General features: G+C 46.5%; 1 protein-coding gene across 1 annotated transcript; it reads right to left on the minus strand.

Moving 5' to 3' along the window:
* Nucleotides 1-4,846: 4,846 nt before the first annotated feature.
* Nucleotides 4,847-20,572, minus strand: DIO1 (iodothyronine deiodinase 1). The gene is made up of 4 exons (XM_045856651.1): nucleotides 20,212-20,572; nucleotides 13,750-13,893; nucleotides 7,887-8,086; nucleotides 4,847-5,934 (listed from the first exon to the last, which is right to left on the minus strand). Exons 1-4 carry the CDS (start codon nucleotides 20,531-20,533, stop codon nucleotides 5,866-5,868), a joined length of 735 nt encoding a protein of 244 aa, XP_045712607.1. The 5' UTR covers nucleotides 20,534-20,572; the 3' UTR covers nucleotides 4,847-5,865.
* Between the last annotated feature and the right edge of the window lie 201 nt (nucleotides 20,573-20,773).

The raw sequence follows: 20,773 nt of genomic DNA on the forward strand, positions 1-20,773 counted from the left end.
TTTTTGGATGAGATGAACACTTAAATGGGAGGACTTTGAGTAAAGCAGATTGTCTTCTATAATGTGGGTGGGCCTCAACCAATCAGCTGAAGACCTTAATAGAACAAAAGACTATCCTCTCCTGGGCAAGGAGGAATGCTGCCACCAGACAGCCTTTGGACTTCTACTGCAACATCAGCTCTTCTCTGGGTCTCCAAGTCATTGTCATGAAAAATGTCAATTGATTAAGGAAGGGGGTCTGCTCTAGATCCAAAGGGATGTAAAAGCTCCAATAACCACATGTCACGTGTGTTTCTTATTTGGATGTCGATTTGGGCAAACCAACTGAAAAGAGACATTTTTAAGAATTGGAAAATCTGCTTGTGGACTATTATTGCTCATTTTGCTAGGTGTGCTGCTAGCATTAAGCTTTTGTAAGAAAATGCCTATATTTTAAAAAGATGCACATATGAGTATGTAGGATTGAAATTACATGATATCTGGGATTTGCTTTAAAATACTTAAGTAAATGAAAAAGTGTTAGTTGAAGCAAATGTGGCAACAAAACATTGAATCTGGGTGATGGATATACGGGGTTTTGTTGTACTAGTCTCTCTAATGTATACTTGAAATTCTTCATAACAGAAAAATAAGTTTAATGCTACTGAGCATATCTTTGTGCATAAATTTTTGCCTGCCTCTCAGAAGATTTCCGTAGAAGAGATTTTCAGAAAGGGAGTACTCAAAGTTAGGAACAGTTTTAAGGCTCTTAAAACTTCTAGATAAATTGCTTACCAAGATTTGTTATACCAATTTACTCCTAGTAAGGTAGGTTTTAGATAAATGGAGGAGAGTAGGAAACGTATTCCAAGAACAACATTGGTGTGATCAGATGTGAAGGTGAGTACTTTTTCATAACATACATTTGGGGATGATGAATATGTAAATTGGACAGGAGCAAAGAATAAACTAAAACTGTACATTACAGCCACATCACAGAAAGCCTTCAATACTTTCAGATTTTTTTCTGTAGCCACTTAAGGTTTTTGAGAAGGCAGGTGACTTAGAGCAATTGTGTTCATGTTCAATACATAGAAATGCTGTGGATTTGCTTTCTGCCAGCTTCCTAAACTGAGATGTCAATAATTCTTTGTGTGAAAAACACTGTGTTAAGCTTTAGAGATTGCTGGAAGGGATCTTTGGAGATTATCTGATTGATCTCTTTGGCAAAGGCCTAATAAATTATTTCTAAATCTTTTTTCTCTGTTTCTGTGTTCTGTGGATGCCCAGAACAAGTTCATGTAATAGTCATAATACCACTTTGTGATATTGAAAATAGCATCCTTTGCGTGGGCTGCCATGGCTCAGTGGGTTGAGCAGCCGCCTACAAACCAAAGGGTCACCGATTTGATTCCCAGTCAGGGCACATGCCTGGGTTGCTGGCCAGGTCCCCAGTTGGTGGTGTGGGAGAGGCAACCAGTGGATGTTTCTCTCACACATGGATGTTTCTCTCCCTCTGTTTCTCCCTCCCTTTTCCTTTCTATAAATAAATAAATAAATAAATAAATAAATAAATAAATAAATAAATAAAATCTTTTTAAAAACTACTTTAAAGAAATAACATCCTTTTTTAAAAAAAAGATTTTATTTATTTTTTAGAGAGGGAAGGGAGGGAGATAGAGAGAAACATCAATGTGCAGTTGCTGGGGGTTATGGCCTGCAACCCAGGCATATACCCTGGCTGGGAATCGAACCTGCGACACTTTGGTTCACAGCCCGTGCTCAATCCACTGAGCTACACCAGCCAGGGCAGAAATAGCATCCTTTAACCTTCATTCTCCTAAGCTTTAAAAACTCATTTTCACCTTGCAAGTTTCAAGCAATAGATGTAATCATATGTGGCTTTAGCCTTTATTTTGTTTCTCACTGCTGAACCCCATCATCTTTTTAAAGTCTCATTTGCCCTGCATTGGCTTCCTCTATCCCCTGCATTTGGCCATCTCTCCACCTGCACACCAGCTCTTGACTGCCAAGATGCTGTGTGTACTGTGTGGTCTAGACCTTTGCAGGTTCCCCTGCCTGGCGGGCTCTTTTCCTCAGGTCCTGTACAGCTAGCTTCCTTATCTACTTCCAATCTTACTCAAAGGATACCTGCCCTCATTGGAAGGCTAGTCAACTCTCTGGGGCCTCTTTTATAGGGGCACTAATCCTATTGATGAGGACTCTGCCCTCATGACCTAATCACCTCCCAAAGGCTCCAGTTCCTAATACTATCACATGGAGTTCTAGGATTTAGGAGTGAATTTGTTGTGGGAGTGGGCACAGGCATTCAGACCATAGCAGTATTCCGGGAAATTTTGATATAGAATAATCAACACTGCAATATGTCTTGGTGAAGTTAGTGAACTTCTAATATAAAGAAAGATTTGGATAGGTTTCCAAGCAGAATAAAAGCAATTCAAGTGCCAGGAGAAATAAATTAGGCTGGCTTCAGACTTCTCCTTGCATTACTGCTAGGCAACAGTGGAGCAATGTCCACAAATCTCTGAGGGAGAGAACCTGAAACACAAGACTCTGAAACCCAGCCAGGTATTTTTCAGGTTTAAAGACTACAGACTGGCATTTGCAAGCATGTAAGACTTCAGGGAACACAGGATTTACGTCTCCTTCTTAAAAAAACGTCTTGAAACTTTTTAGAAGGATCCTGGAATCCTTCCTCTGTTGAGCACCTAACAGTGCTGGATAAAATACTTTAATACACCTTCTTAAATTAATGACTGAGTTTACCAGAAATGAAGGACATAGTCCGTGGCCAGGAATGGACTGAGAGCCGGACTCCGGGGAGGTGAGCAAGCATCGAAAGCGGCGGGCATTTCTGAGGGCACAGGCTAATTCCTGATAGCTGGAGTTTTGGTTTGCCAGGCCCCCTGCCAGGCACACAAGGCAGTGTCTTGCATCTGCCAGAACGGGCCAGGGACTTACTGCTCCACAAAAAGCCAGTTGCCACAGAGGGCCTCACCCTCAGAGAATAAGTGAACTGGGGGAAAACCTGCCGAAAGCAGAAAGACATATCAAGATGAAGTATTTCCTTCCAATCAGTTGAAGTTGTGACCACAAACTGTACTGTGAGACAGGACGTATTAACAAGCTTCCTTCACCTACCAGTAGTTTACCATGTTAGTCAAACAGAACAGGTTTTTTCTTGCTATCCAGATCCAGGAAGATCACTTTCAAAGAGAAGAGCCCTTCATCATGAATTAGAATTGAGCCCAAACCTCTTTCAGTCCGCTACACATATTATTTTTCTGCCTTTCCCCATGTAGTTTTTTCCACTTGAGTACCCTTCTCCCTTCCCGTGTTCTCCAAGTCCCCATACAAAACTATGGAAGTACTGGGCATCCCAGAGGTCACCACCTCCATAAAGCTTTTCCAGATCCACAGACTCAGAGGGATTGCTCTCTCCTCAGCACTCCATGAGCATTTAGTCTTTACCTCAGCTCTAATCCATCCTACTTCACCTAGAATTATGGTCATCACAGTGGACATCTGGTCTCCCATGAGGTTAAGCTTCTGGAGGACAATAGCTGGACCTCGTCCATCTCTGCATCACCCAGCACCCAGAGAAGAATCAGCACTCGGTTAATGTCTAATGCACAAAAGTGAAGAGAACTGAATTGGAACACTTGGGGTCAATTTTATCATTCTGAACACTCTTTGGTTCCAGCTACAGTTATTTGTTGAAAATTGGGAGATTTCTGTGCATTTATAGACATGAATTGGAGGACCATCCGAAGTGATGCAGAGGACTGTGGTCTCACAGGCTCTCTCCTTTTGAGGGATTTAGGACTTGGGATTTAGGACAGTGCGGAAGGATCCTGGAATCCTTCCTCTGTTGAGCACCTAACAGTGCTGGATAAAATACTTTAATACACCTTCTTAAATTAATGACTGAGTTTACCAGAAAGTGCGCACATATGCTTCGGTTCCACCACATTCACAGCACTCAGCACTCAGTATGCCTTCACACGCTCAGGCCAGTATTGAACAGTTGCTTTGGCAAGTTGAAGAATTTTTATTGTGTCCCCGCTGTCCTGTCTTCTTTCCAAACCTCAGCCCTTAAAAGGGAGGCCAAGGAGGCAGTTGTGGAACCACAATGATGATATTGATGATAATAGCCCACACTTCCATGGCATTTTCTTCAAGCCAGGCACAGTTCTGAATGCTTACTCGCGAGTCCTCTCCACGGGGTAGGCGCTCCCTATAGTGGGATATCCCATCATGGTTCTAGGTACCAAGGCATCTTAACCAAAGTCACACAGGTAGCTGGGCGTCGAGCCAGGACGCGGGCCTTGAAGTTAGAGATGGGGTTTGAATCTCAGCTTGTTACTTACTGATTCTCAGACCCTCTACAAATTACTCAGAGCTGGGCTTTGATTTCCTTGTTTGTAAAATGGAGATCATAATCTCCTCTCTGAGATACGTAGAGATTAAATAACAAATCTGAAAGAGCCTGTGTCTGGTAGATGACTAAAGATAGCTAGTTATAAAAGTAAAATAGCACATTAATAATGTTAACATTGTAGAAACAAAGGCAGAGCCAAGGAGAATGTGTTTTCATGTTAGAAAAATGTCTCCCAAGTGCATTCCTTTATGTCACGTTGTGAAGGTAGTTTGATTCCAGGGTGGAAAAACTCCCCAGTGCGAGTTCACAAGACAGAACCACATTTGACATGTAGCATGGAGACTGAGCGTTCTCCCCGTCACATGAGGCCCTTTCAGCAAATGGCATTTTTGCTGATCAGATTACTGTGCAGGCAGACACAAATGGGGAAGGAAAACACAAAGATCACACTAAAGCCATCCTAAATGAGCTGATATATTTTAATCATTCTGTATTAGCTTGCTGCATCTTAAAATATTTTGTTTTCAAATCAGGTCACAGCTGTGTGTACTTTAGGCTGTGGCCGTCATAAACAAATATGAGAAGAAGCAGAGTTAAAACAGATGAATACCAATGGTTATTCATTAGTCTGACATAGTTTAACACAATTACCATTAGGAGACTTGCAAAAAAGAAATCTGAGAAACAGAACTTCAGGGATGAGTTTCTGGATAACCGAATGCACTTTGCGGGTGCCTGGTGTCCAGTTTGGTCAAGGTTATCATTGTTTTTGGGAAGTCAGTCCTCCCCTGCCCCCTAGTAACTCTATTGATAAGATAGTAAAAAGTTTCAGAGCCAAATTTCTTTGAAATATATTCAACAATTGTAAAGTGAATTGTAAATTCTCCCCTTCTATGGTAGAATTAGAGATGCGTTACCATGGAAACTCACCCCTCCCGGCCACCACCACCACCACTGACTGGTTTTTCAGTCTTTTGGCAGGGAAAGTATTACCATCTTGACTCTCTCCTCTCATCCCTACTCCCTCCTTCACCAATTCCTCATCTCTCTCTAAACACCTGGAGTTCTCCCCATGCTTGGCTCTAAAAACCAGTTCAGTGTATTAAGTACCAATGCCACAGATGACCAACTTGGTAAAGTGCCTATTCCTAGTGTAAGGGATGCCATATCTAACCCCTCAGTATCAGGGCAGCTGCAGAGAGACCACCCGTCAGAAGCCCTACGCCCACGGAGCGCCGGTGCCATCACACTCTGAGACATTGTGCACTGAAAGTGGCCTCTACAGTGGAGGCCATGTGGACCTGTACATTCCTTAACACTCGACTCTCTGGCTGCTTCATTTTCTGATTATAAAATTGAAAAATTTGAGCTAGGAATTCAACTAGGGACACAGGTCAAGAGGTGAAAGCCAGCTGGGTTGCGGGGAGAGCCAAGCCTTGAGGAGCCCTCCTCTTGGTCACTTGGAACTGGGGGATCTGTCCAGATTAGCTGTGGAGATTTTCCAGAACAGCACGAACCTCCTCGGGATGATAGTTCCAAGGGCCAGGTTTACCCTGCAAGAGAAATAAAAGAGCATTCTGAGACTTCTGACTTGCAGGAGATCTGGGCTAGTGATATCCGGGTGGGAGTCATTGGGATGGTGTAGTCCGTGGCAGGTGAGGTGTGCGAGATCACCCAGGGAGAGCATGCGGAGTGGCACCAACATTTCACAGGAAGACAGCACGTAAACAGGAGGAAAACCAGAGGGGGTAAAGTGAATAGTTTCAAAAGGAGGAAGGGGTCTGTACAAATAAATTTTTCTTCCATAATCACATGTTCAGACTGGCCTTATCTTCTCCACCCCTCACATCAAGTTCTGTTCATTCTGTACCAGAACCACCTCTGCCTCTCCAACCCACTGCCTAGTTCAGCCCTTCTCCCCTTCTACTTGGGCAGCTGTCTCACTCCCGACTCTGTCCTGATTTCTCCACTCCATTCTTCACCCAATAGCCAGTGGTCTTTCTAAAGTAAGGATCTGAATGTGCCTCTCCCCTGCTCAAAACTCCTTAATGGCTCTCCTTTGCCCTAAGTCTCCTTGATTCACAATGAGTCTGAACCCAAGTGCCCTCAGTTCTCCATTCACACTCTGCCTTAATGTGCTACAGTGCCTTTGCCCACCTTCTTCCTAATATTTACAATGATTTTCACTGACCATGCTCACATGGCTGCCTCCTTACCCTGTAGCCCAGAAATTGACACCTCCTCTGAAAAGCCCACAGTTCCCCAGGGGCCAGAAAACTGTCTTGAGAGCTAAATCTGTCCTGATGCCTCCACACTTCTGTTTACATTTGTCTGTGCTGTTTTTGTGTTATACCAGCAGAAGTGAACCATCACAGCAAGCACTGTGTGGCCAACAAAGTTGAAAATAATTATTACCTGGCCCTTCATAGGAAAGGTTTGGTGGCCCCTACTCTGGAGTCTCGGCACTTGGGATACCGTAACACTCTATTTGGGTCTTCCTTATCCCCCAGACTGTGAGCACCTTCAAGGAAGCTGTGGACCATTTTAAGTTCATTCTTGTGTTTTCAGTGTTTGCACAGGGCCTAACCCGGGGTAGGGACACAGTGCCCAGCTTGGCTTAATCTAGCCATCTGAGAACATGTCTTGGGGAGGAGAGAGGAAGAAAGGACCTGAATCCTTGGCACCCTGGGGATTCATCTACAAGTTGTTGGTGTTTCACTTACACACATAGGGCCAGCCTGACCCGTGGGCAGGGGAGTATCCACACGGTTGGGCTTCACGTGCTCTCCAAGGCTGGAGACCGCCTCAGCGGCTGTCACACTCAGTTTCTCTCTCTCAGAGGAGGCCCGCAGTGCTCAGGGGGGTTAGAGGCCCTGCTTATGCCCCTCACCGGAGCCAGGCTGGAAGCCTTGAGAGGAACTCAGTCCTTCTAGAAAGGGAGACTGGACTCAATTCCTGTCTTGAATACCTGTTTCAGCAGTTCCAGCTCTGAACTGCTGAGTTTGCTTTCTTCTGGCCTCCTTCAGCTTCACCAGGTTCAGGCCTCAGGCCTGCCTCAGAGATCAGCCGCTTCAGACCCTCCCACTCTGGAATCCTCCCATCCGGAAGAGTCAGCCTTGTGCAGTGTGACTTTGGGCAAGTCAGTTCCGCTCTCTGAGCATTGTTTATAAAATGGAAACGAAGTTCTCTGTCTCTCAGCTCCAGACTAATCCAGGGCTGGGCCAATCTTTCTGGGTTCAGAAGGCTGCCAGGAGGCTCCAGCTCCAGTCTAAATGCTAGGGACTTTCTGTGCATTATGTCATCCCCTGTGACCGGGGAGCCAGCACCCTCATTTTGCAGAAGAAGAAACTGAAACTCCAAAAAAGAAAACTTGCCCATGGTCATATGGCTAGTAAATGGTTGGGAAGCAATTTGAACCCAGATCTACCGGATACGAAGCCCTTTGCTCTCCCTGGGTCCCTGCCCCTGGGGTGGGGGTGGGGGTGGGGGTGAGGGCGGCCACCACCTTGTAGAGGATCCTGCCCTCCTGGAGCACGTAGAGCCTATCGGGCAGTGCCGCGTAGAGCTGGCTGCTCTGGTTCTTCATTGTGTCCACCACCACGGGGCACTGGGGGCTCCTCTCCAGCAGCAGGTGAGCTGCCTGGAGGCGGTCCTGGAGGTTCTGGTGATTCCTGATGACCACGTTGTTCTTAAAAGCCCAGCCATCTGTAAGACAAAGGCCAAGCAGTGGGCCTCACAGGCATGGCACACACTTCCTGCAGACCTGAGTCCCTATGCCTCACTTTAAATGGGGCGGGTCGCAGAGACAGGAGCCCTTGGCCATGATTTGGCCCAGTTTCCTACAGGGTCCTGCACAAATAATGCCCCCTTTTTTATTACAAAATCATAACATGTAATTCTGTAACAACAATATCATACTGGGGCACACTATATGGCATTTTATGTAAAATGTTCAGATTAAAACTATAAATTATTACATCCCCATTATTACCCTACCAACCACACTCAAGCAGGCCTTACTTTGCCAGACCATGCATTATGGGTAAATGCACGAGATCACGTAGGGAGTTAGTGGCTGACGCAGAACCAAAGCCAATGGCTCTGGACTTCCAGACATCTGCTCTTCAATGACGTAGTCCAACAAACCAGTGCTTCTCAAACTTTCATGTGCCAGAGAGTCACTCAAGGACCTCACTGAAGGAAGATTCTGGTTTAGTCTGTCCAGGGTGGCACTGAGTCTAGCTAGCTCCCCGGATGCTAAGGCTGCTGGTGCTTGGACCACACTTAGAGACAAGGGTTGAGAGCAGCATTTCTTTACATGTGAGCTGCCCAGACCAGCAGCAGCAGCATCGCCTGAGAGTTTGTTAGCAAGGCAACTTCTCAGGCCCCACCCTACCTAGATTGTCCAAGAATGAGGCCTAACAATCTGTTTTAACAGCCTTCCAGATGATTCTAACACATGCCAAAGTTTGAGAACTAGTCCTCCAGAGTCTAGACAAAATTTCCCTCTTCCAGTTATTTTCCACCAGAGTGCTCCGTCCAAAACGCAAATCTGACTGTGTCACTCTCCTGCGTAGATCTTTCAGTGGCTTCTGGTGACCTTCAGAATAAATCCCATGCTCCTCAGTATGGCCCACCAGGTCTTTAGTGAGATGGCCCATCTCTCCAGTCTTCCTCCAGCTGTTTGCTCCAGTGAGGTGGGTGTAATACTTGGGGCTCCTTGACCCACTTGCCCTCAAGCTGTCTCTCACTCCCATCCTTTTCATCACAGCTCCTGCCTCCAGCTACAGTGGGAGTAGAGCAGGACTTTCTATTTTCTTGTTTGGCTACTGCGACTTCTGCTGCAGCAGCTGATGGGTGAGATCGACTGACAGCCTCGTGTGATAAGCCGTTCAGGGTGAGCTTAGAGCCAAGTACAGCTGCTAGCCTGGCAATGGCCCTCATTTTCATCCTACGCAGTCTTCCTGCCCCTGATCTTACTATGTTCTACATCGTCATCCAAGAATCTCCGAGGATGATTTGATCATATGTTTTTCTCTACTTAAACACCAATTACAAGACCAACTCCTTAGCATAGCATTTAATCATCTCTGCCATCTCTCCCCACCTACGTTTCCAGTCGTGGCTGCTAGTCCCTCCACATCTAGCCAAAGTGGACTCCTCAAATGATGCTGACACCTCTCTGCCCTTTCTCCTAACAATCCTTCCATGTATGAAATCCTACATGTCCTTTTAAAGCTCAGCTCTACCCTGGAAGGTATAGCTCAGTGGATTGAGCGTGGGCCTGCGAACCAAAAGGTTACTGGTTTGATTTCCAGTCAGGGCACATGACTGGGTTGTGGGCCAGGTCCCCAGGAAGGGGGCATGCAAGAGGCAACCACACATTGATGTTTCTTTCTCTCTCTCTCCTTCCCTTCCCCTCTCTCTAAAAATAAATAAATAAACATCTTAAAAAATATAAAAATAAAAAGTAAAAAAAGCTCGACTCTAACACAGGGCTTCTCAATGTTGGCACTGTGGACATTTTGGGCTAGATCATTCTTCGTTGTGAAGGGCCCTCCTGTGTGGTGTAGGGTGTTGAACAGCATCTCTGGCCTCTCCTCACTAGATGTCAGTAGCACTCCCCCAGCTTTCAATTTGTGACGACCAAAATATTTCCACCCCTGGCTGGTGTGGCTCAGTTGGTTGGAGCATCATCCTGTGGACCAAAAGGCCATGGTTCAAACCCCAGTCAGGGCGCATACAGGAGGCAACCAGTCACTTTCTCTCTCACATCGATATTTCTCTCTCTCTCCCTTCCTGTTTCTCTAAAAGAAATAAAAAAAAAATGTCCTCAGGTAAGGATAAAAAAAGTCTCCAGATATTGCCAAATGACCCCTGGAAGACAAAAATTCCTCTGAGTTGAGAATCACAGCTCCAACATCCTCTCCTGCGGGAAGGGTTCCCTGACACAGTAAGCTGTATGGTATTGGTCAAGCTCTTTAAAATCTCTTTAAATTCTCAGTTTTCTTATTTGTTAAATGGGATTAATAGAAACTATTCACTAATAGAACCTGCTAAGCAGATGGCTGTGAGGTTTATATGAGATAACATGTATGGAATTCCCAGTACTCTGCCTGGTTCATAGAAGCTGCTAAAAAAAATATTGCTTTTTTTGTCTGGCTGCCCAAAAATAACAGACAGGTGGGAAAGAACCCAGTTTTTATTATATATCACCGATCTTCTGATTTTGCCCTGGAGATGTTCCTCTTGCCCCTAAACCAAGCCAATTAAAGCTGCTTAACTTTAAATAGAAAGGGATTTTCAACTGGCCTCATTTGCCAGAGTGCCCTTCTGCCTGCTTACAGGAGGTGGCGCTCATTAGCTAATAGACCCACAGATTGGAGAAAAAAAAGACAACAATAAAGACTCCTTCTACCTACCTGCCCCATTTCTCAGGAGCCTGGAACCCAGCTAATGCGGTCCTGGGTTCTTTGGAAGCTGCATGGCCTGTGTTCACAATAATAGTTGCCTCCCAGGGTAATATAAGTTGCTTAAGCCCATCAACAGAATTTGCTTCACCCTCTCAGTGCTTCAAAGTCTTTCTCCCAAGAAAAACTAGTATTTAAAGTATTTATTACCTGCCCCAAGACATCAAAACTTTGTACATTACAATAACACCAGCTTTTTTTGCATCACGGTTAGGCAGTAAGTCTTGTCCAACCTTTTCTCAGTGGAGCTTCACAGCAGCCTCTAATGGGGGGCCAGGCAGAGGCTCCTCCCCATCCTGCATCTGAGAGCAGGGAGGCCCAGACAGGAGCACTGACTTGCCTGTCAACTCCAATTGTAAACTCCTTACAGGCAGGAACTGTGTGTATCTTTTCCCTCTATATCCCCAGGCCCAGCACAGAGGTGGGCACACAGCAGGCACATGGTAAATATTGCTGAATAGGTGGTTCTGTGAGATTGGAGTTGTTATCCCAGTTCAGTGGCTCAGAAGCCAGCATGGAATGTAAGTTCCTCCAGGTTGTGTGTCCAGCATGTGATGGGGCCAGGACTCACATTCAGGCCTGAAAATCCAGAGTCTGTTCCTTGCTCCGCACCTCATGCTTCCCCACTATTTACCTGGAGAAACGTGGTGTATGGGAAGAAGGAAGCCAACTGACTGGGCCACAGACCACAGGCCTCCTAGAATCAGTGGACCTCCTAGAAATTAGATTCTTGTAAGGAGTGTGCAACCTAGATCCCTCACATGCACAGTTCGCCACAGTAGGGTTCGCGTTCCTTTGAGATCTAATGCCCCTGCTGATCTGACAGGAGGCGGAGGTCAGGAAGTAATGCAAGCGATGGGGAGCGGCTGTAAATACAGATGAAGTTTCACTCGCTGGCCCATCTCCTGCGGTGCAGCCTGGTTCCTAACAGGCCACAGACTGGTATTGTTCGTGGGCCTGGGGTTGGGGACCCCTGCTCTAGGACCTTGTTACCGCTCCACGTGTGGACACTGAGCCAGCAGTCTCAAAATCACAGGGGGAACTGGCAAGATGTGGCAAATCTCAGACCCCTCTGAAGCCCTACTGAGCCAGAACCTGCATCTCAGTAAGATTCCCAGGTGATTTAAGTGCAGACATTAAAGTTTGAGAAGTGCTGCCCCAAGACAGTTACGTCAGCGCTGACTGAGCTTCAGCTGTCAGCTGTGACGACATCAGGGCATCATCTCCTCTCTGCCATGGAGACCACAGACACCTGTGAGCATCCAAGTTCCCTTACTTTAACCGATGGCTGCTGCTGCTCTCAAAGGGGTATTTGACAAACAGGTACATCGTGCTTGTATTTGCTATTCTGGTACCTATGCTCTTTACATTTTATTATGGAAATTTTTTATTTTATTTTGTATTGATTTTTAAGGAAAGACAGAGAGAAACATCAATTTATTGTTTCACTTAGTTATGCATTCACTGGTTGCTTCTTGTATGTGCCCTGACCAGGGATTGAACCCACAACCCTGGTGTATCGGGATGGCACTCTAACCAAATGAGCTACCTGGCCAGGGTGGAAATTTTTAAATACACATAAAAGCTGAGAGCACTGTATGTACCTATTACCATATGCTAATATTTTAAGTTGCCCCAAAGTCTTAATGAGGATAGGAGGTGCCAGCTGAAGAACATGGTATTAAGTTAAAAGCAGTTCTCAAACCTTTGGGTGAATATAAATCAAGATGCAATGGGCCCAGGGTAGGGCCCTGGAATACACATTTTCAACAAGCAATGCAGGAGGCACTGACACCCAGCGGCCTAGGACTGGACTGCACTGGAGAAAGTGCTGTTGGACCAACTTTGTCCATGATTAATAGCAATCTCTACACTTACAACACACAGATAAGCCAGCAGGTCCAATACTGGCCTAAAACACTCATTCACCCAACGCTTATGAGCTCTAAGTCTGTGACGTGGACTCTGCCTGATGCTGGCTGACAAAGACGAGTCTTGCAGGAAGGTGGGTGTGTAAACGACATCCGTTCTACTTGGCTATCCAAGCCTTCTTGCCTTCTTTAATGTGTGGGTTTAAGAGTTGATCTCCATGACAGCCAAGGAGAGAAAAGTGTACCTGACCATTTTGTAAAGTTCATGGGGCTTAGACCAAGCTGTAGAAGTTTCAGGGAGGGATGTGCCTGCTCATGGCAAGGAAGGGCTTTCTCACAAACAGAGCTGTCGGCAAAGGAGCACAATTTCCCATGAAGTAATAAAGATGGGTGACCGCCTGTCAGGGGCTGAAGAGAAGATGCCTGTCCCAGGTGAAAATCGGGCCCGGGGACGTGATCCTCAGCGTGTGGCCCCCAGACCAGTGGCTTCAGCATCACCTGGAGTTTGTTAGAAACACAAATTCTCAGGCCCCGCCCCAGAGCTAATGCAAACTTTGGGTTGGAGTCCAGCAGTGTGTTTTAACAAGCCTTTGAGGTACTTCTGGTGGTCACTGAAGCTTGGGAACCACTGACAGAGATGAACCACAATGAACTTTTGAGCTCAGAAAGTCTTAGGATGGATTTCACAAGTCACTGAACAGCAGCCATTGCACTTGTGGCATTTCAGGTCTAAATTCCTTGTAACTGCGTTTATATTAGCTGCTTGCCCTTGATTTCCCTATTTATCCATTCAGAATGTCAGATGCTCCCCCAGCTAGACCCTGTCACTCCAGGTTTTCTGCTCTGTGTTCCTAGTTGAAAGCACAGACTGAAGTCAGCAAACAATGGGTAAACCTAGCAGGGACTGGGAGATGGTGGGGGAATGGGGCCCTTTCCCTCTCTGCTCCTATACCTCTCCCCACCCCCAACCTCGGGGGAGGGGAGCAAGAGAGGGCAGGAGGAAGCAGGCACAGGGAATCTTGTGTACCTGATGCGTGTGCTTCTTCAATGTAAATGACGAGAAAATCTGCTATGAAACTAAAGTCTTCAATAAGTCTCTTGAATTGGTCAAATTTGAAAAGAAATGAAGGTCAGGTACAACTTCCAAAATTCAGCACCAGTGGCCTGTTGCCTGAAACAGAATTGAAACCATCACCATCCAGTAATCTACACACAGCAGTTGTTTTGCAAGCCCCACCTTCACTCCTGCTTCAATCCTGTTATATTCCCCCCGCTCTACGTTGGATTGAGGGCACAGTGAGGAGCTGAAGCATAGACAGCATGGCTTAGCAGAACTGGAGCCAGTTTACTCTTCTATAGAATGAGGGGCTTTATCAGGTGGTCTTAGCGGACCACCTGCAGTTGCTGGGTGGGAAAGAAAAGAATGATAAAAAGGGTCCCTTTCATGCAGTTTATAAGGTGAGCACATATCCATTCTTTCACGTGATGTGATCAGTATACTACAAGGTAGATAACTTTTCCCCTGTTTTATGGACAAACTGAGGTTTACTGTCTTGTTTCATATCACACAGCAGGCCGGTAGTGGAGCTGAAATGAACACTCTGGCTCCCAGACTCTCATTCAATGTTCTTTCCACTCAGAGCACCTCCGTTTCCTCATCCACAAATGGACATAGTAATAATACTTACCTTACAGGATTGTTATGAGAATTAAAGAAATGAACACAGACGAGTGGTTAAAATGGGCCTGGTCCATGGGAGGTGCTCCATGATGTCAGCTGCTGTCAGTAGCTCTTACCTGCTCCCCGAGCTATGAAGTGGGAGGTGGCAAAAGGGACTCCACAAGGGGACAAAATGCTGGGAACAGGGCCACCTACATGATTTGCTGGGTCCGTTGCAAAACAACTAAGCAGGCCCCTTGTTCAAAAAGTGGGGGAAAGTTCCATTTAGTATATTAAAATACAAAGATTTTTCTTATCTTCTGTGGCCTCTCTCTTGCCCTGGCATGGTACTTTTTAGCTGCTATTTAATGTTGCATAAATGAGGTAATTTCAAGTTGTGATAAGTTATGAAAGAGACTATAAAGGAGCCACCTACTTTAGACAGATGGGCCCAGGAAGGCCTCTGATGAGAGGCCATTTAACTGGGGAAACGAAGACTAGCAATGCGCCAGAGGGGACAGAGGGAGGACAAGGGCATTCCAGACAAAGGGACTCCTGTATAAAGGCTCTGAGGAGGGACAGACAGAGCTTGGTGTGTTCGAGGACCAGCAAGGCCAATGTGGCCCCAGCCAGGCTGGGGTGCAGGTGGGAGGGGCGGGTATGGGCCAGAGCGGGCAGGCTCTCCGACACTGTGAAGAATCTGACTAGGACGCCAAGAAGATACAAACCAAGGATGGTGGATATCTGTTACAATTTTGGCTGCCCAGCTCCTACCTCTCCTTCCTACTTGGAATTCCCTCTTTTGTGTACTACTTGTTGATGGGAGAGTGTGCCCAGCCTTGCACTAGGGAAGACAGAATGGCCAGGTCTGCTCTCTGCCCCCCGGCAGCCAGGGCACAGTCCGTGACTCACACAGGGCTGACTGGACCCTCCCACGCGGATCTTTGGTTCTGCAGTTACTGAGACGGCAGAAGTCATCCATGGTCCAGTGGAGGTTCCCTGTCAGAAATGGTGGAGTCCTACAGTGTTGATGGTTTCCCATGGCAACCACATGGATGGCAGCATCCAGGCCTGACTGCTGATGCTAAAAGACAGACCAGGCTCAGTGCTCCATGTGGTTGGTTCTGGAATGCCTACAATACTTTTCTAATACATTCCTTCGTCTATGGATGTGTGTGTGACCAAGAAAACCAGAGTGAGCTTCTGTTGCTTGCAAGCCAGCACTTTGACTGCTACAGTAGGGCTGTACAATGAAAACAAATGATCAGATTTACACAGAAGATCACTCTGGCTGCTCAATGGGGAAAGGGCTGATGTGGAATGGAAGTGGCAATGAGAAATACAAGGGGTGAGGGGCCATGAGCTGGGGTGTGGGCAGTAGAGAAGGGAACACTGGAACTGACGGGACTTGCTGGTGGAAGGGGGGCAGAGGGCATCTTAACCTGCTTGCGGTTTAGTTGGCCAGTTAGTCCCTCTCCCCCTTCTGAAAAGGATTTGAAGCAGCTTACACATATGAAAAATATTAAATAGAAATTTTTAAAAAATCATGCCCCTCTGGAAGGCAGAGAAGAGGGAAATGTGGAACACGAATAAACAGGCATAAAGGTCCCTGCATTCATTATAACTGAGCTAATATTTGACTCAGTTTCTGGTGACCAATTACAAGGGGAGACAATTGGTTTTGTATTTCTCACTTGTCAGTATAGGAGGAGAAAGCAGGCCAGTTTCTCTGGAGATACAGAGTCCTCCTTGTCTGTGGCTCTGAGATGTTCTCATAGGAGGCCATACAGGGTATTGGTTGATTGCACAGAGCCCTGTCACCCATGTGACAGGGTCACCCAGGACAACGCAGGAGAAGCTCAGAGGCCAGTCATAGTCAAGTAGCTGGCCATTGGCCTCCAATGACCTCAGGGAGTCACCCATCAGATAAGAATCCAAAAGAGTTAAGGTCAGAACTAGAGTTAAATATTAGCTGTCTGGAATTTGTTTTTCCTTAAAAAAAGAAAAAAGACTCAACATCCACTGATTAGGCCCTTGGAAGAGACAGAACTGTTAGTTTATCTATATGTAGTGTGGTCAGTGCAATGATCAGTACTGAGGGCAAAATTTAAACTCAGTTCGCTGCTTTCCTGGTAGCAGAGAGGGGAAAAACGAGTATAAGGGGTAGGGGTGCCGAGGGCTGACACCCCGCCTGGCCATAGGCCACGGTGCAGAGAACACCATTTCGAGAGTGTTGGGCAAGAACTGTCCACCCCGAGTCGCTGGTACAAATGGGAAAAGCTCTGTGGTAGCTCTGGACTCAAACCTACCGTCACAACCCCCAGACCCCCCCACTGGGCTCTCAGAGCAGGGAAAGCCCATTTATAATTACTGGATGACACCTCATAAATATGCTTGGAGAGATTTTAAATAATATTAAATAAGGGCTAAAACAAATCAGGTTGCAGATTAACTCTTAGGTACCTAGAAAAGAAATCATCAGACATGTCTTCTACCACAATACACTGGTTAATCAGTGTTCTGCTGTATGTGAGTGTCCTAAGGCATGTGTATGTCGTGTGTGTGTGTGCATGTACATGTACATGCAGAGGATAGGGGTGGCTGAGAATTTCTCTGAGCATCTGTCATCTTACTCAATAAGAAAAACTGCACTAGCTGAGAATCAGAAGGCACAAATTCTAGTTCTGGCTCTATAAGAACTTGCTGTGTGACTGAGCAAGTAATTTACCTCTCTGAGCCTTTGTTTCTAAACAATGAAAGAACTGCTTTAGGTTACCAAAAAGACTCTTCCAGACCTTCCAGTCTGTGACTCTAAAATGAGCTCAGATTTATACCCAATGCTTACAAACAGAGCTTTTTAGTGACCTCCTGGGTTTCCAAAGCAGTTACAGGATGTCTTTCTAGTAAGTAGACCTGATCATGTTAACTGCTTGCTTGAAAATCTTTCTAGAACTCACCAGTACCCTCTGGATAAAATCTACTCTTTGGTAAGACACATCAGGCCCCCTAAGCTCTAGTCCCTGATGGTGTCTCCAGCCTCATCCTTCACTGCTTCATGCCTCCCACACCCAACTCCTGCCAAACTGACCGATGTTCCTCCCCACCTCAGACCTCTGCTGCCCCTCCCCTCTGTCCTGCTCTGCCCCTCTCCCGCTTCCTCACCCACCCCAAGGCTCCACCGTCCCTAGACAATCAGCTCACCATCCTCTTCTCTAGGAAGCGTTCCTCTGACTACCCCTCTACCCCACCCCGCTTCTCCCAGAACCCTCTGGCTCCGTGTCTCACTATGCTATCTCCCTCTCTGGATTATGAGAGCTGCCAGGACAGAGACCAGTTATGCTGATTTCTGTACCACCAGCACCTGTTATTTCAGGGACTCTGGGTCAAGGTGCTGAAAGCCAACCCCATTTCATAAATAGAGTGTTCTTTTGTCTTTCAGTCTCCTTCTTTCCTCTTCCTTCAGGCTCAGGTACAGCAGCAGAAAAACAGGGATAAATAGAGCAGTCTTCCTAAAATGCACACTGGCTCACTGAAAATGAGCAATTAAAAGAGGCAAGTAAGTTCTGTGAACTGACCATGAGGCGAGTTGTCTTTCATGGAATCAATTGCTAGATAATTGATATTCAGCACATCCACCTGGTTCTACCACAGTGCTTGGCACATAGTAGATGCACAGTAAAAGTTAGTTGTTATTCTCATTGCTCTTATTATCAGTGGTCACTTGGTAAATGTTTGTTGAGCAAATAGAGGTCATTTGTATACCCTGGTTTCAAGTCATGAGCAAAAACTCTTGGCTTTCCTTTTTCCTTGAAACATGTTCCCCTTTTCCATTCTCAGGAAAAAACCTTACTCATTCTTCAAGGCCTAGTTCCAAAGCCACCTCCTCCAGGAAAACTTCCAAGCCCTGGAGGCAAAGTTCATGCCTCTATAGCCTCCCCCAACTCACAGAACTGTAAGAATTTGTTTATTACATCCATCTGTTCTGTAGAACCATAAACTCCTTGAGCGAAGGAGCAAGCTCTTACTTAACTCTGTGACCCTGACATCTAGCTGAAGACCGGGCACATAGGAGGTGCTCATGAATGTTGAGGTGCTGCGAAAAAAAATGGGAAGAAGAAAGCCCTGATTCTGGGACTGACTCAGCCCATCATCGGCTCTGTTACCTTTACCTCTCAGTTTTCTCCATTTCCTCTCTAAAATGAGAGGCCTGGATTAGGTAAACATTTCCCAAAGGCTGTTCTTTGGAACCATCAGTATGATGACAGGCATTTCCTCTGGTGGAGAGCGGGGAGGTGTGTGTGTTAGGAAAATTTGTCAATGTTTGGGAAATTTGTTCAAGTTTTTTCAAGTTTTGTTTGTTTGTTTTTAAGCTTCGAGTCTGTTCAGAGCCTTCTATATGTTCATGTTCACTATGAATATCCAAGAGGAGGGGATAGTGTGCAGGGATTCCCAAAGTACTTTTTGACCAGAGGACTTCATGTACTAAGGCATATCCACGGGACGTGTGTTCCAAAGAACACTAGATTAGTCAACTGCCTCAGGGACCTTCTCTACTGTGCCCTGGGAATTCAGTGATGAATCAGATACAGCCCTGTTGCAAGACATAACCATTCACCAAGAAGAAAACACTTGTGCTTAGGCCGTCTGAGGCTGGGGAGGAAGACCAGAGTCCAGGGAGATGTGCAGACAGAGAGTCATGAACGCACAACAGAGAGAGTGCATGCCCAGCTGTAAGCATCTGAGATGGTTTCACAGATGGGGAGGCAGGACAGCAGGACCCTGATGATGAGGGGTATTTCAGCTGTTGGCAGTGGTGTGGAAGAGCCAACAACTTCAGCAAAGACAGAGAAGGAAAAGTGCAAGGGATATATAAGATCCGACAGTTGTCTGCAGGCAGTGAACAAGAGGGGAAGCTTACAAGTGAAGTTGGAAAAACAAAAGCTGGAGTCAGTACAGAAGGACCTTGAGCACAAATCACAGCCCAGGGAGGACCTTGAGCATTCATCCTGAATGCAGAAGTGGGGCTGCCAAAATTTGGTGAGTTGGGGTGTCCTCGGGTCAGGGATGTGCTTGTGGAAGGGTAATCTGGCAGATATTTACAAGCTGGGCTGGCACAGAGGGCACGAGGGGGAGGAAGAAATCCTGGCAGGAAGAGTGGCTGTTAGGACAAAAGGAGAAGACTGATCAGAGAGGTCTTTAAGAACCCAAGTAGACAGAGCTGGTTTGCCTGGAAGAGTCAGAGATCTTCACAAATATTTACTGAGCACCTACCATGAGTCAGCAGCGGCCATGGGGGTGCAACAGGGGGTTAAGAGCTGTGGTCTCCGCCTGCACAGAGTTTGCAGGCTAGTGAGGGCAAAAGACACTAATCATATACCCCACACATAATTACAAACCAGGACAGGTGTAATAATACAGAAAAGTTTAGGAAGTTCAGTTTAGGAAGGGGGGTTAACCTAGTCCAGGGGAGTTGGGGTTAGCTTGTCACAGGAAGTATCACTGAGTAGAAGCCTGAAGGATGAATGGGAGTTGACCAGGCAGAGAGGGGCTCGAAGTGCATCTCAGACAGAAGCGACCGTGCAGCAACAGTGGTGCCAGAGGAGCTGAAGGCCAGAGGGGCTGGTTTGTGGTTTCAGTGCCTGTGAAGATGCTGATGACACTCAGAAAAGCAGAATCTAGGAAAAGTCCTGGTTTCAGGAGGTAGGAAGAAGCCAAGAAGCCAAAAAGGGACCTGGAGTAGTAGAAGAATTCAAGACTTTCCAACCCACCTCCCACCCACATTGAACATCCCCACTCCAAGCACCGCTCCAGCTGTATCAGCCTCCTGACCTTGCATGAAGTCCCAAATGTTACACGTCTGTCCTGAGAGGCGAACCACAGGGCAGTTTGGGGCTAGACCCCCTTCCTCAGTCTTGTCCTCCAATCGTTGCCAACGAACCTTCAGGAGAAACCAGAAATACTGGATGCCAAAGAGGGTTGGAACCCAGTTTTCATAGGAGAAGTGTGGGTTCTTCTGGTTCATGGCCAAGATACGCTGCTTGACTCTCTTGGGAAACAGTTTTAGTTGTACTTTGCCCAAGGCCACATGCAGGACCACCTGCAAGAGTACCCAGAGCCTCTTCAGCCACAGTGCTGGCTGGGCCAGCCCCATCTCGGCACAGCCAGACCTGGCTCTGAGGCTGACAGACGGAGACGCTGCAGCTGGGCCCCGCTGGGCGGAGCTGAGCAAAGGTGCAGGGTGGGAGTAGCCAGCCCTGGGCAGTGGGAAGGTACCAGGACACAAGGTGTCTGCCTTCCTGTCAATGGAATGGAAAATCCCAAACCAAGTGCTCAAAGTTGTAATCATTATCACTTCTGATTCTTTGCCTTAACCTTTGGGAGATTATTGGAC

The sequence above is a fragment of the Phyllostomus hastatus genome, unplaced genomic scaffold, assembly GCF_019186645.2.
Source record: "Phyllostomus hastatus isolate PE091 unplaced genomic scaffold, TTU_PhHast_1.1 phas_contig_147, whole genome shotgun sequence".
Lineage (NCBI taxonomy): Eukaryota > Metazoa > Chordata > Mammalia > Chiroptera > Phyllostomidae > Phyllostomus > Phyllostomus hastatus.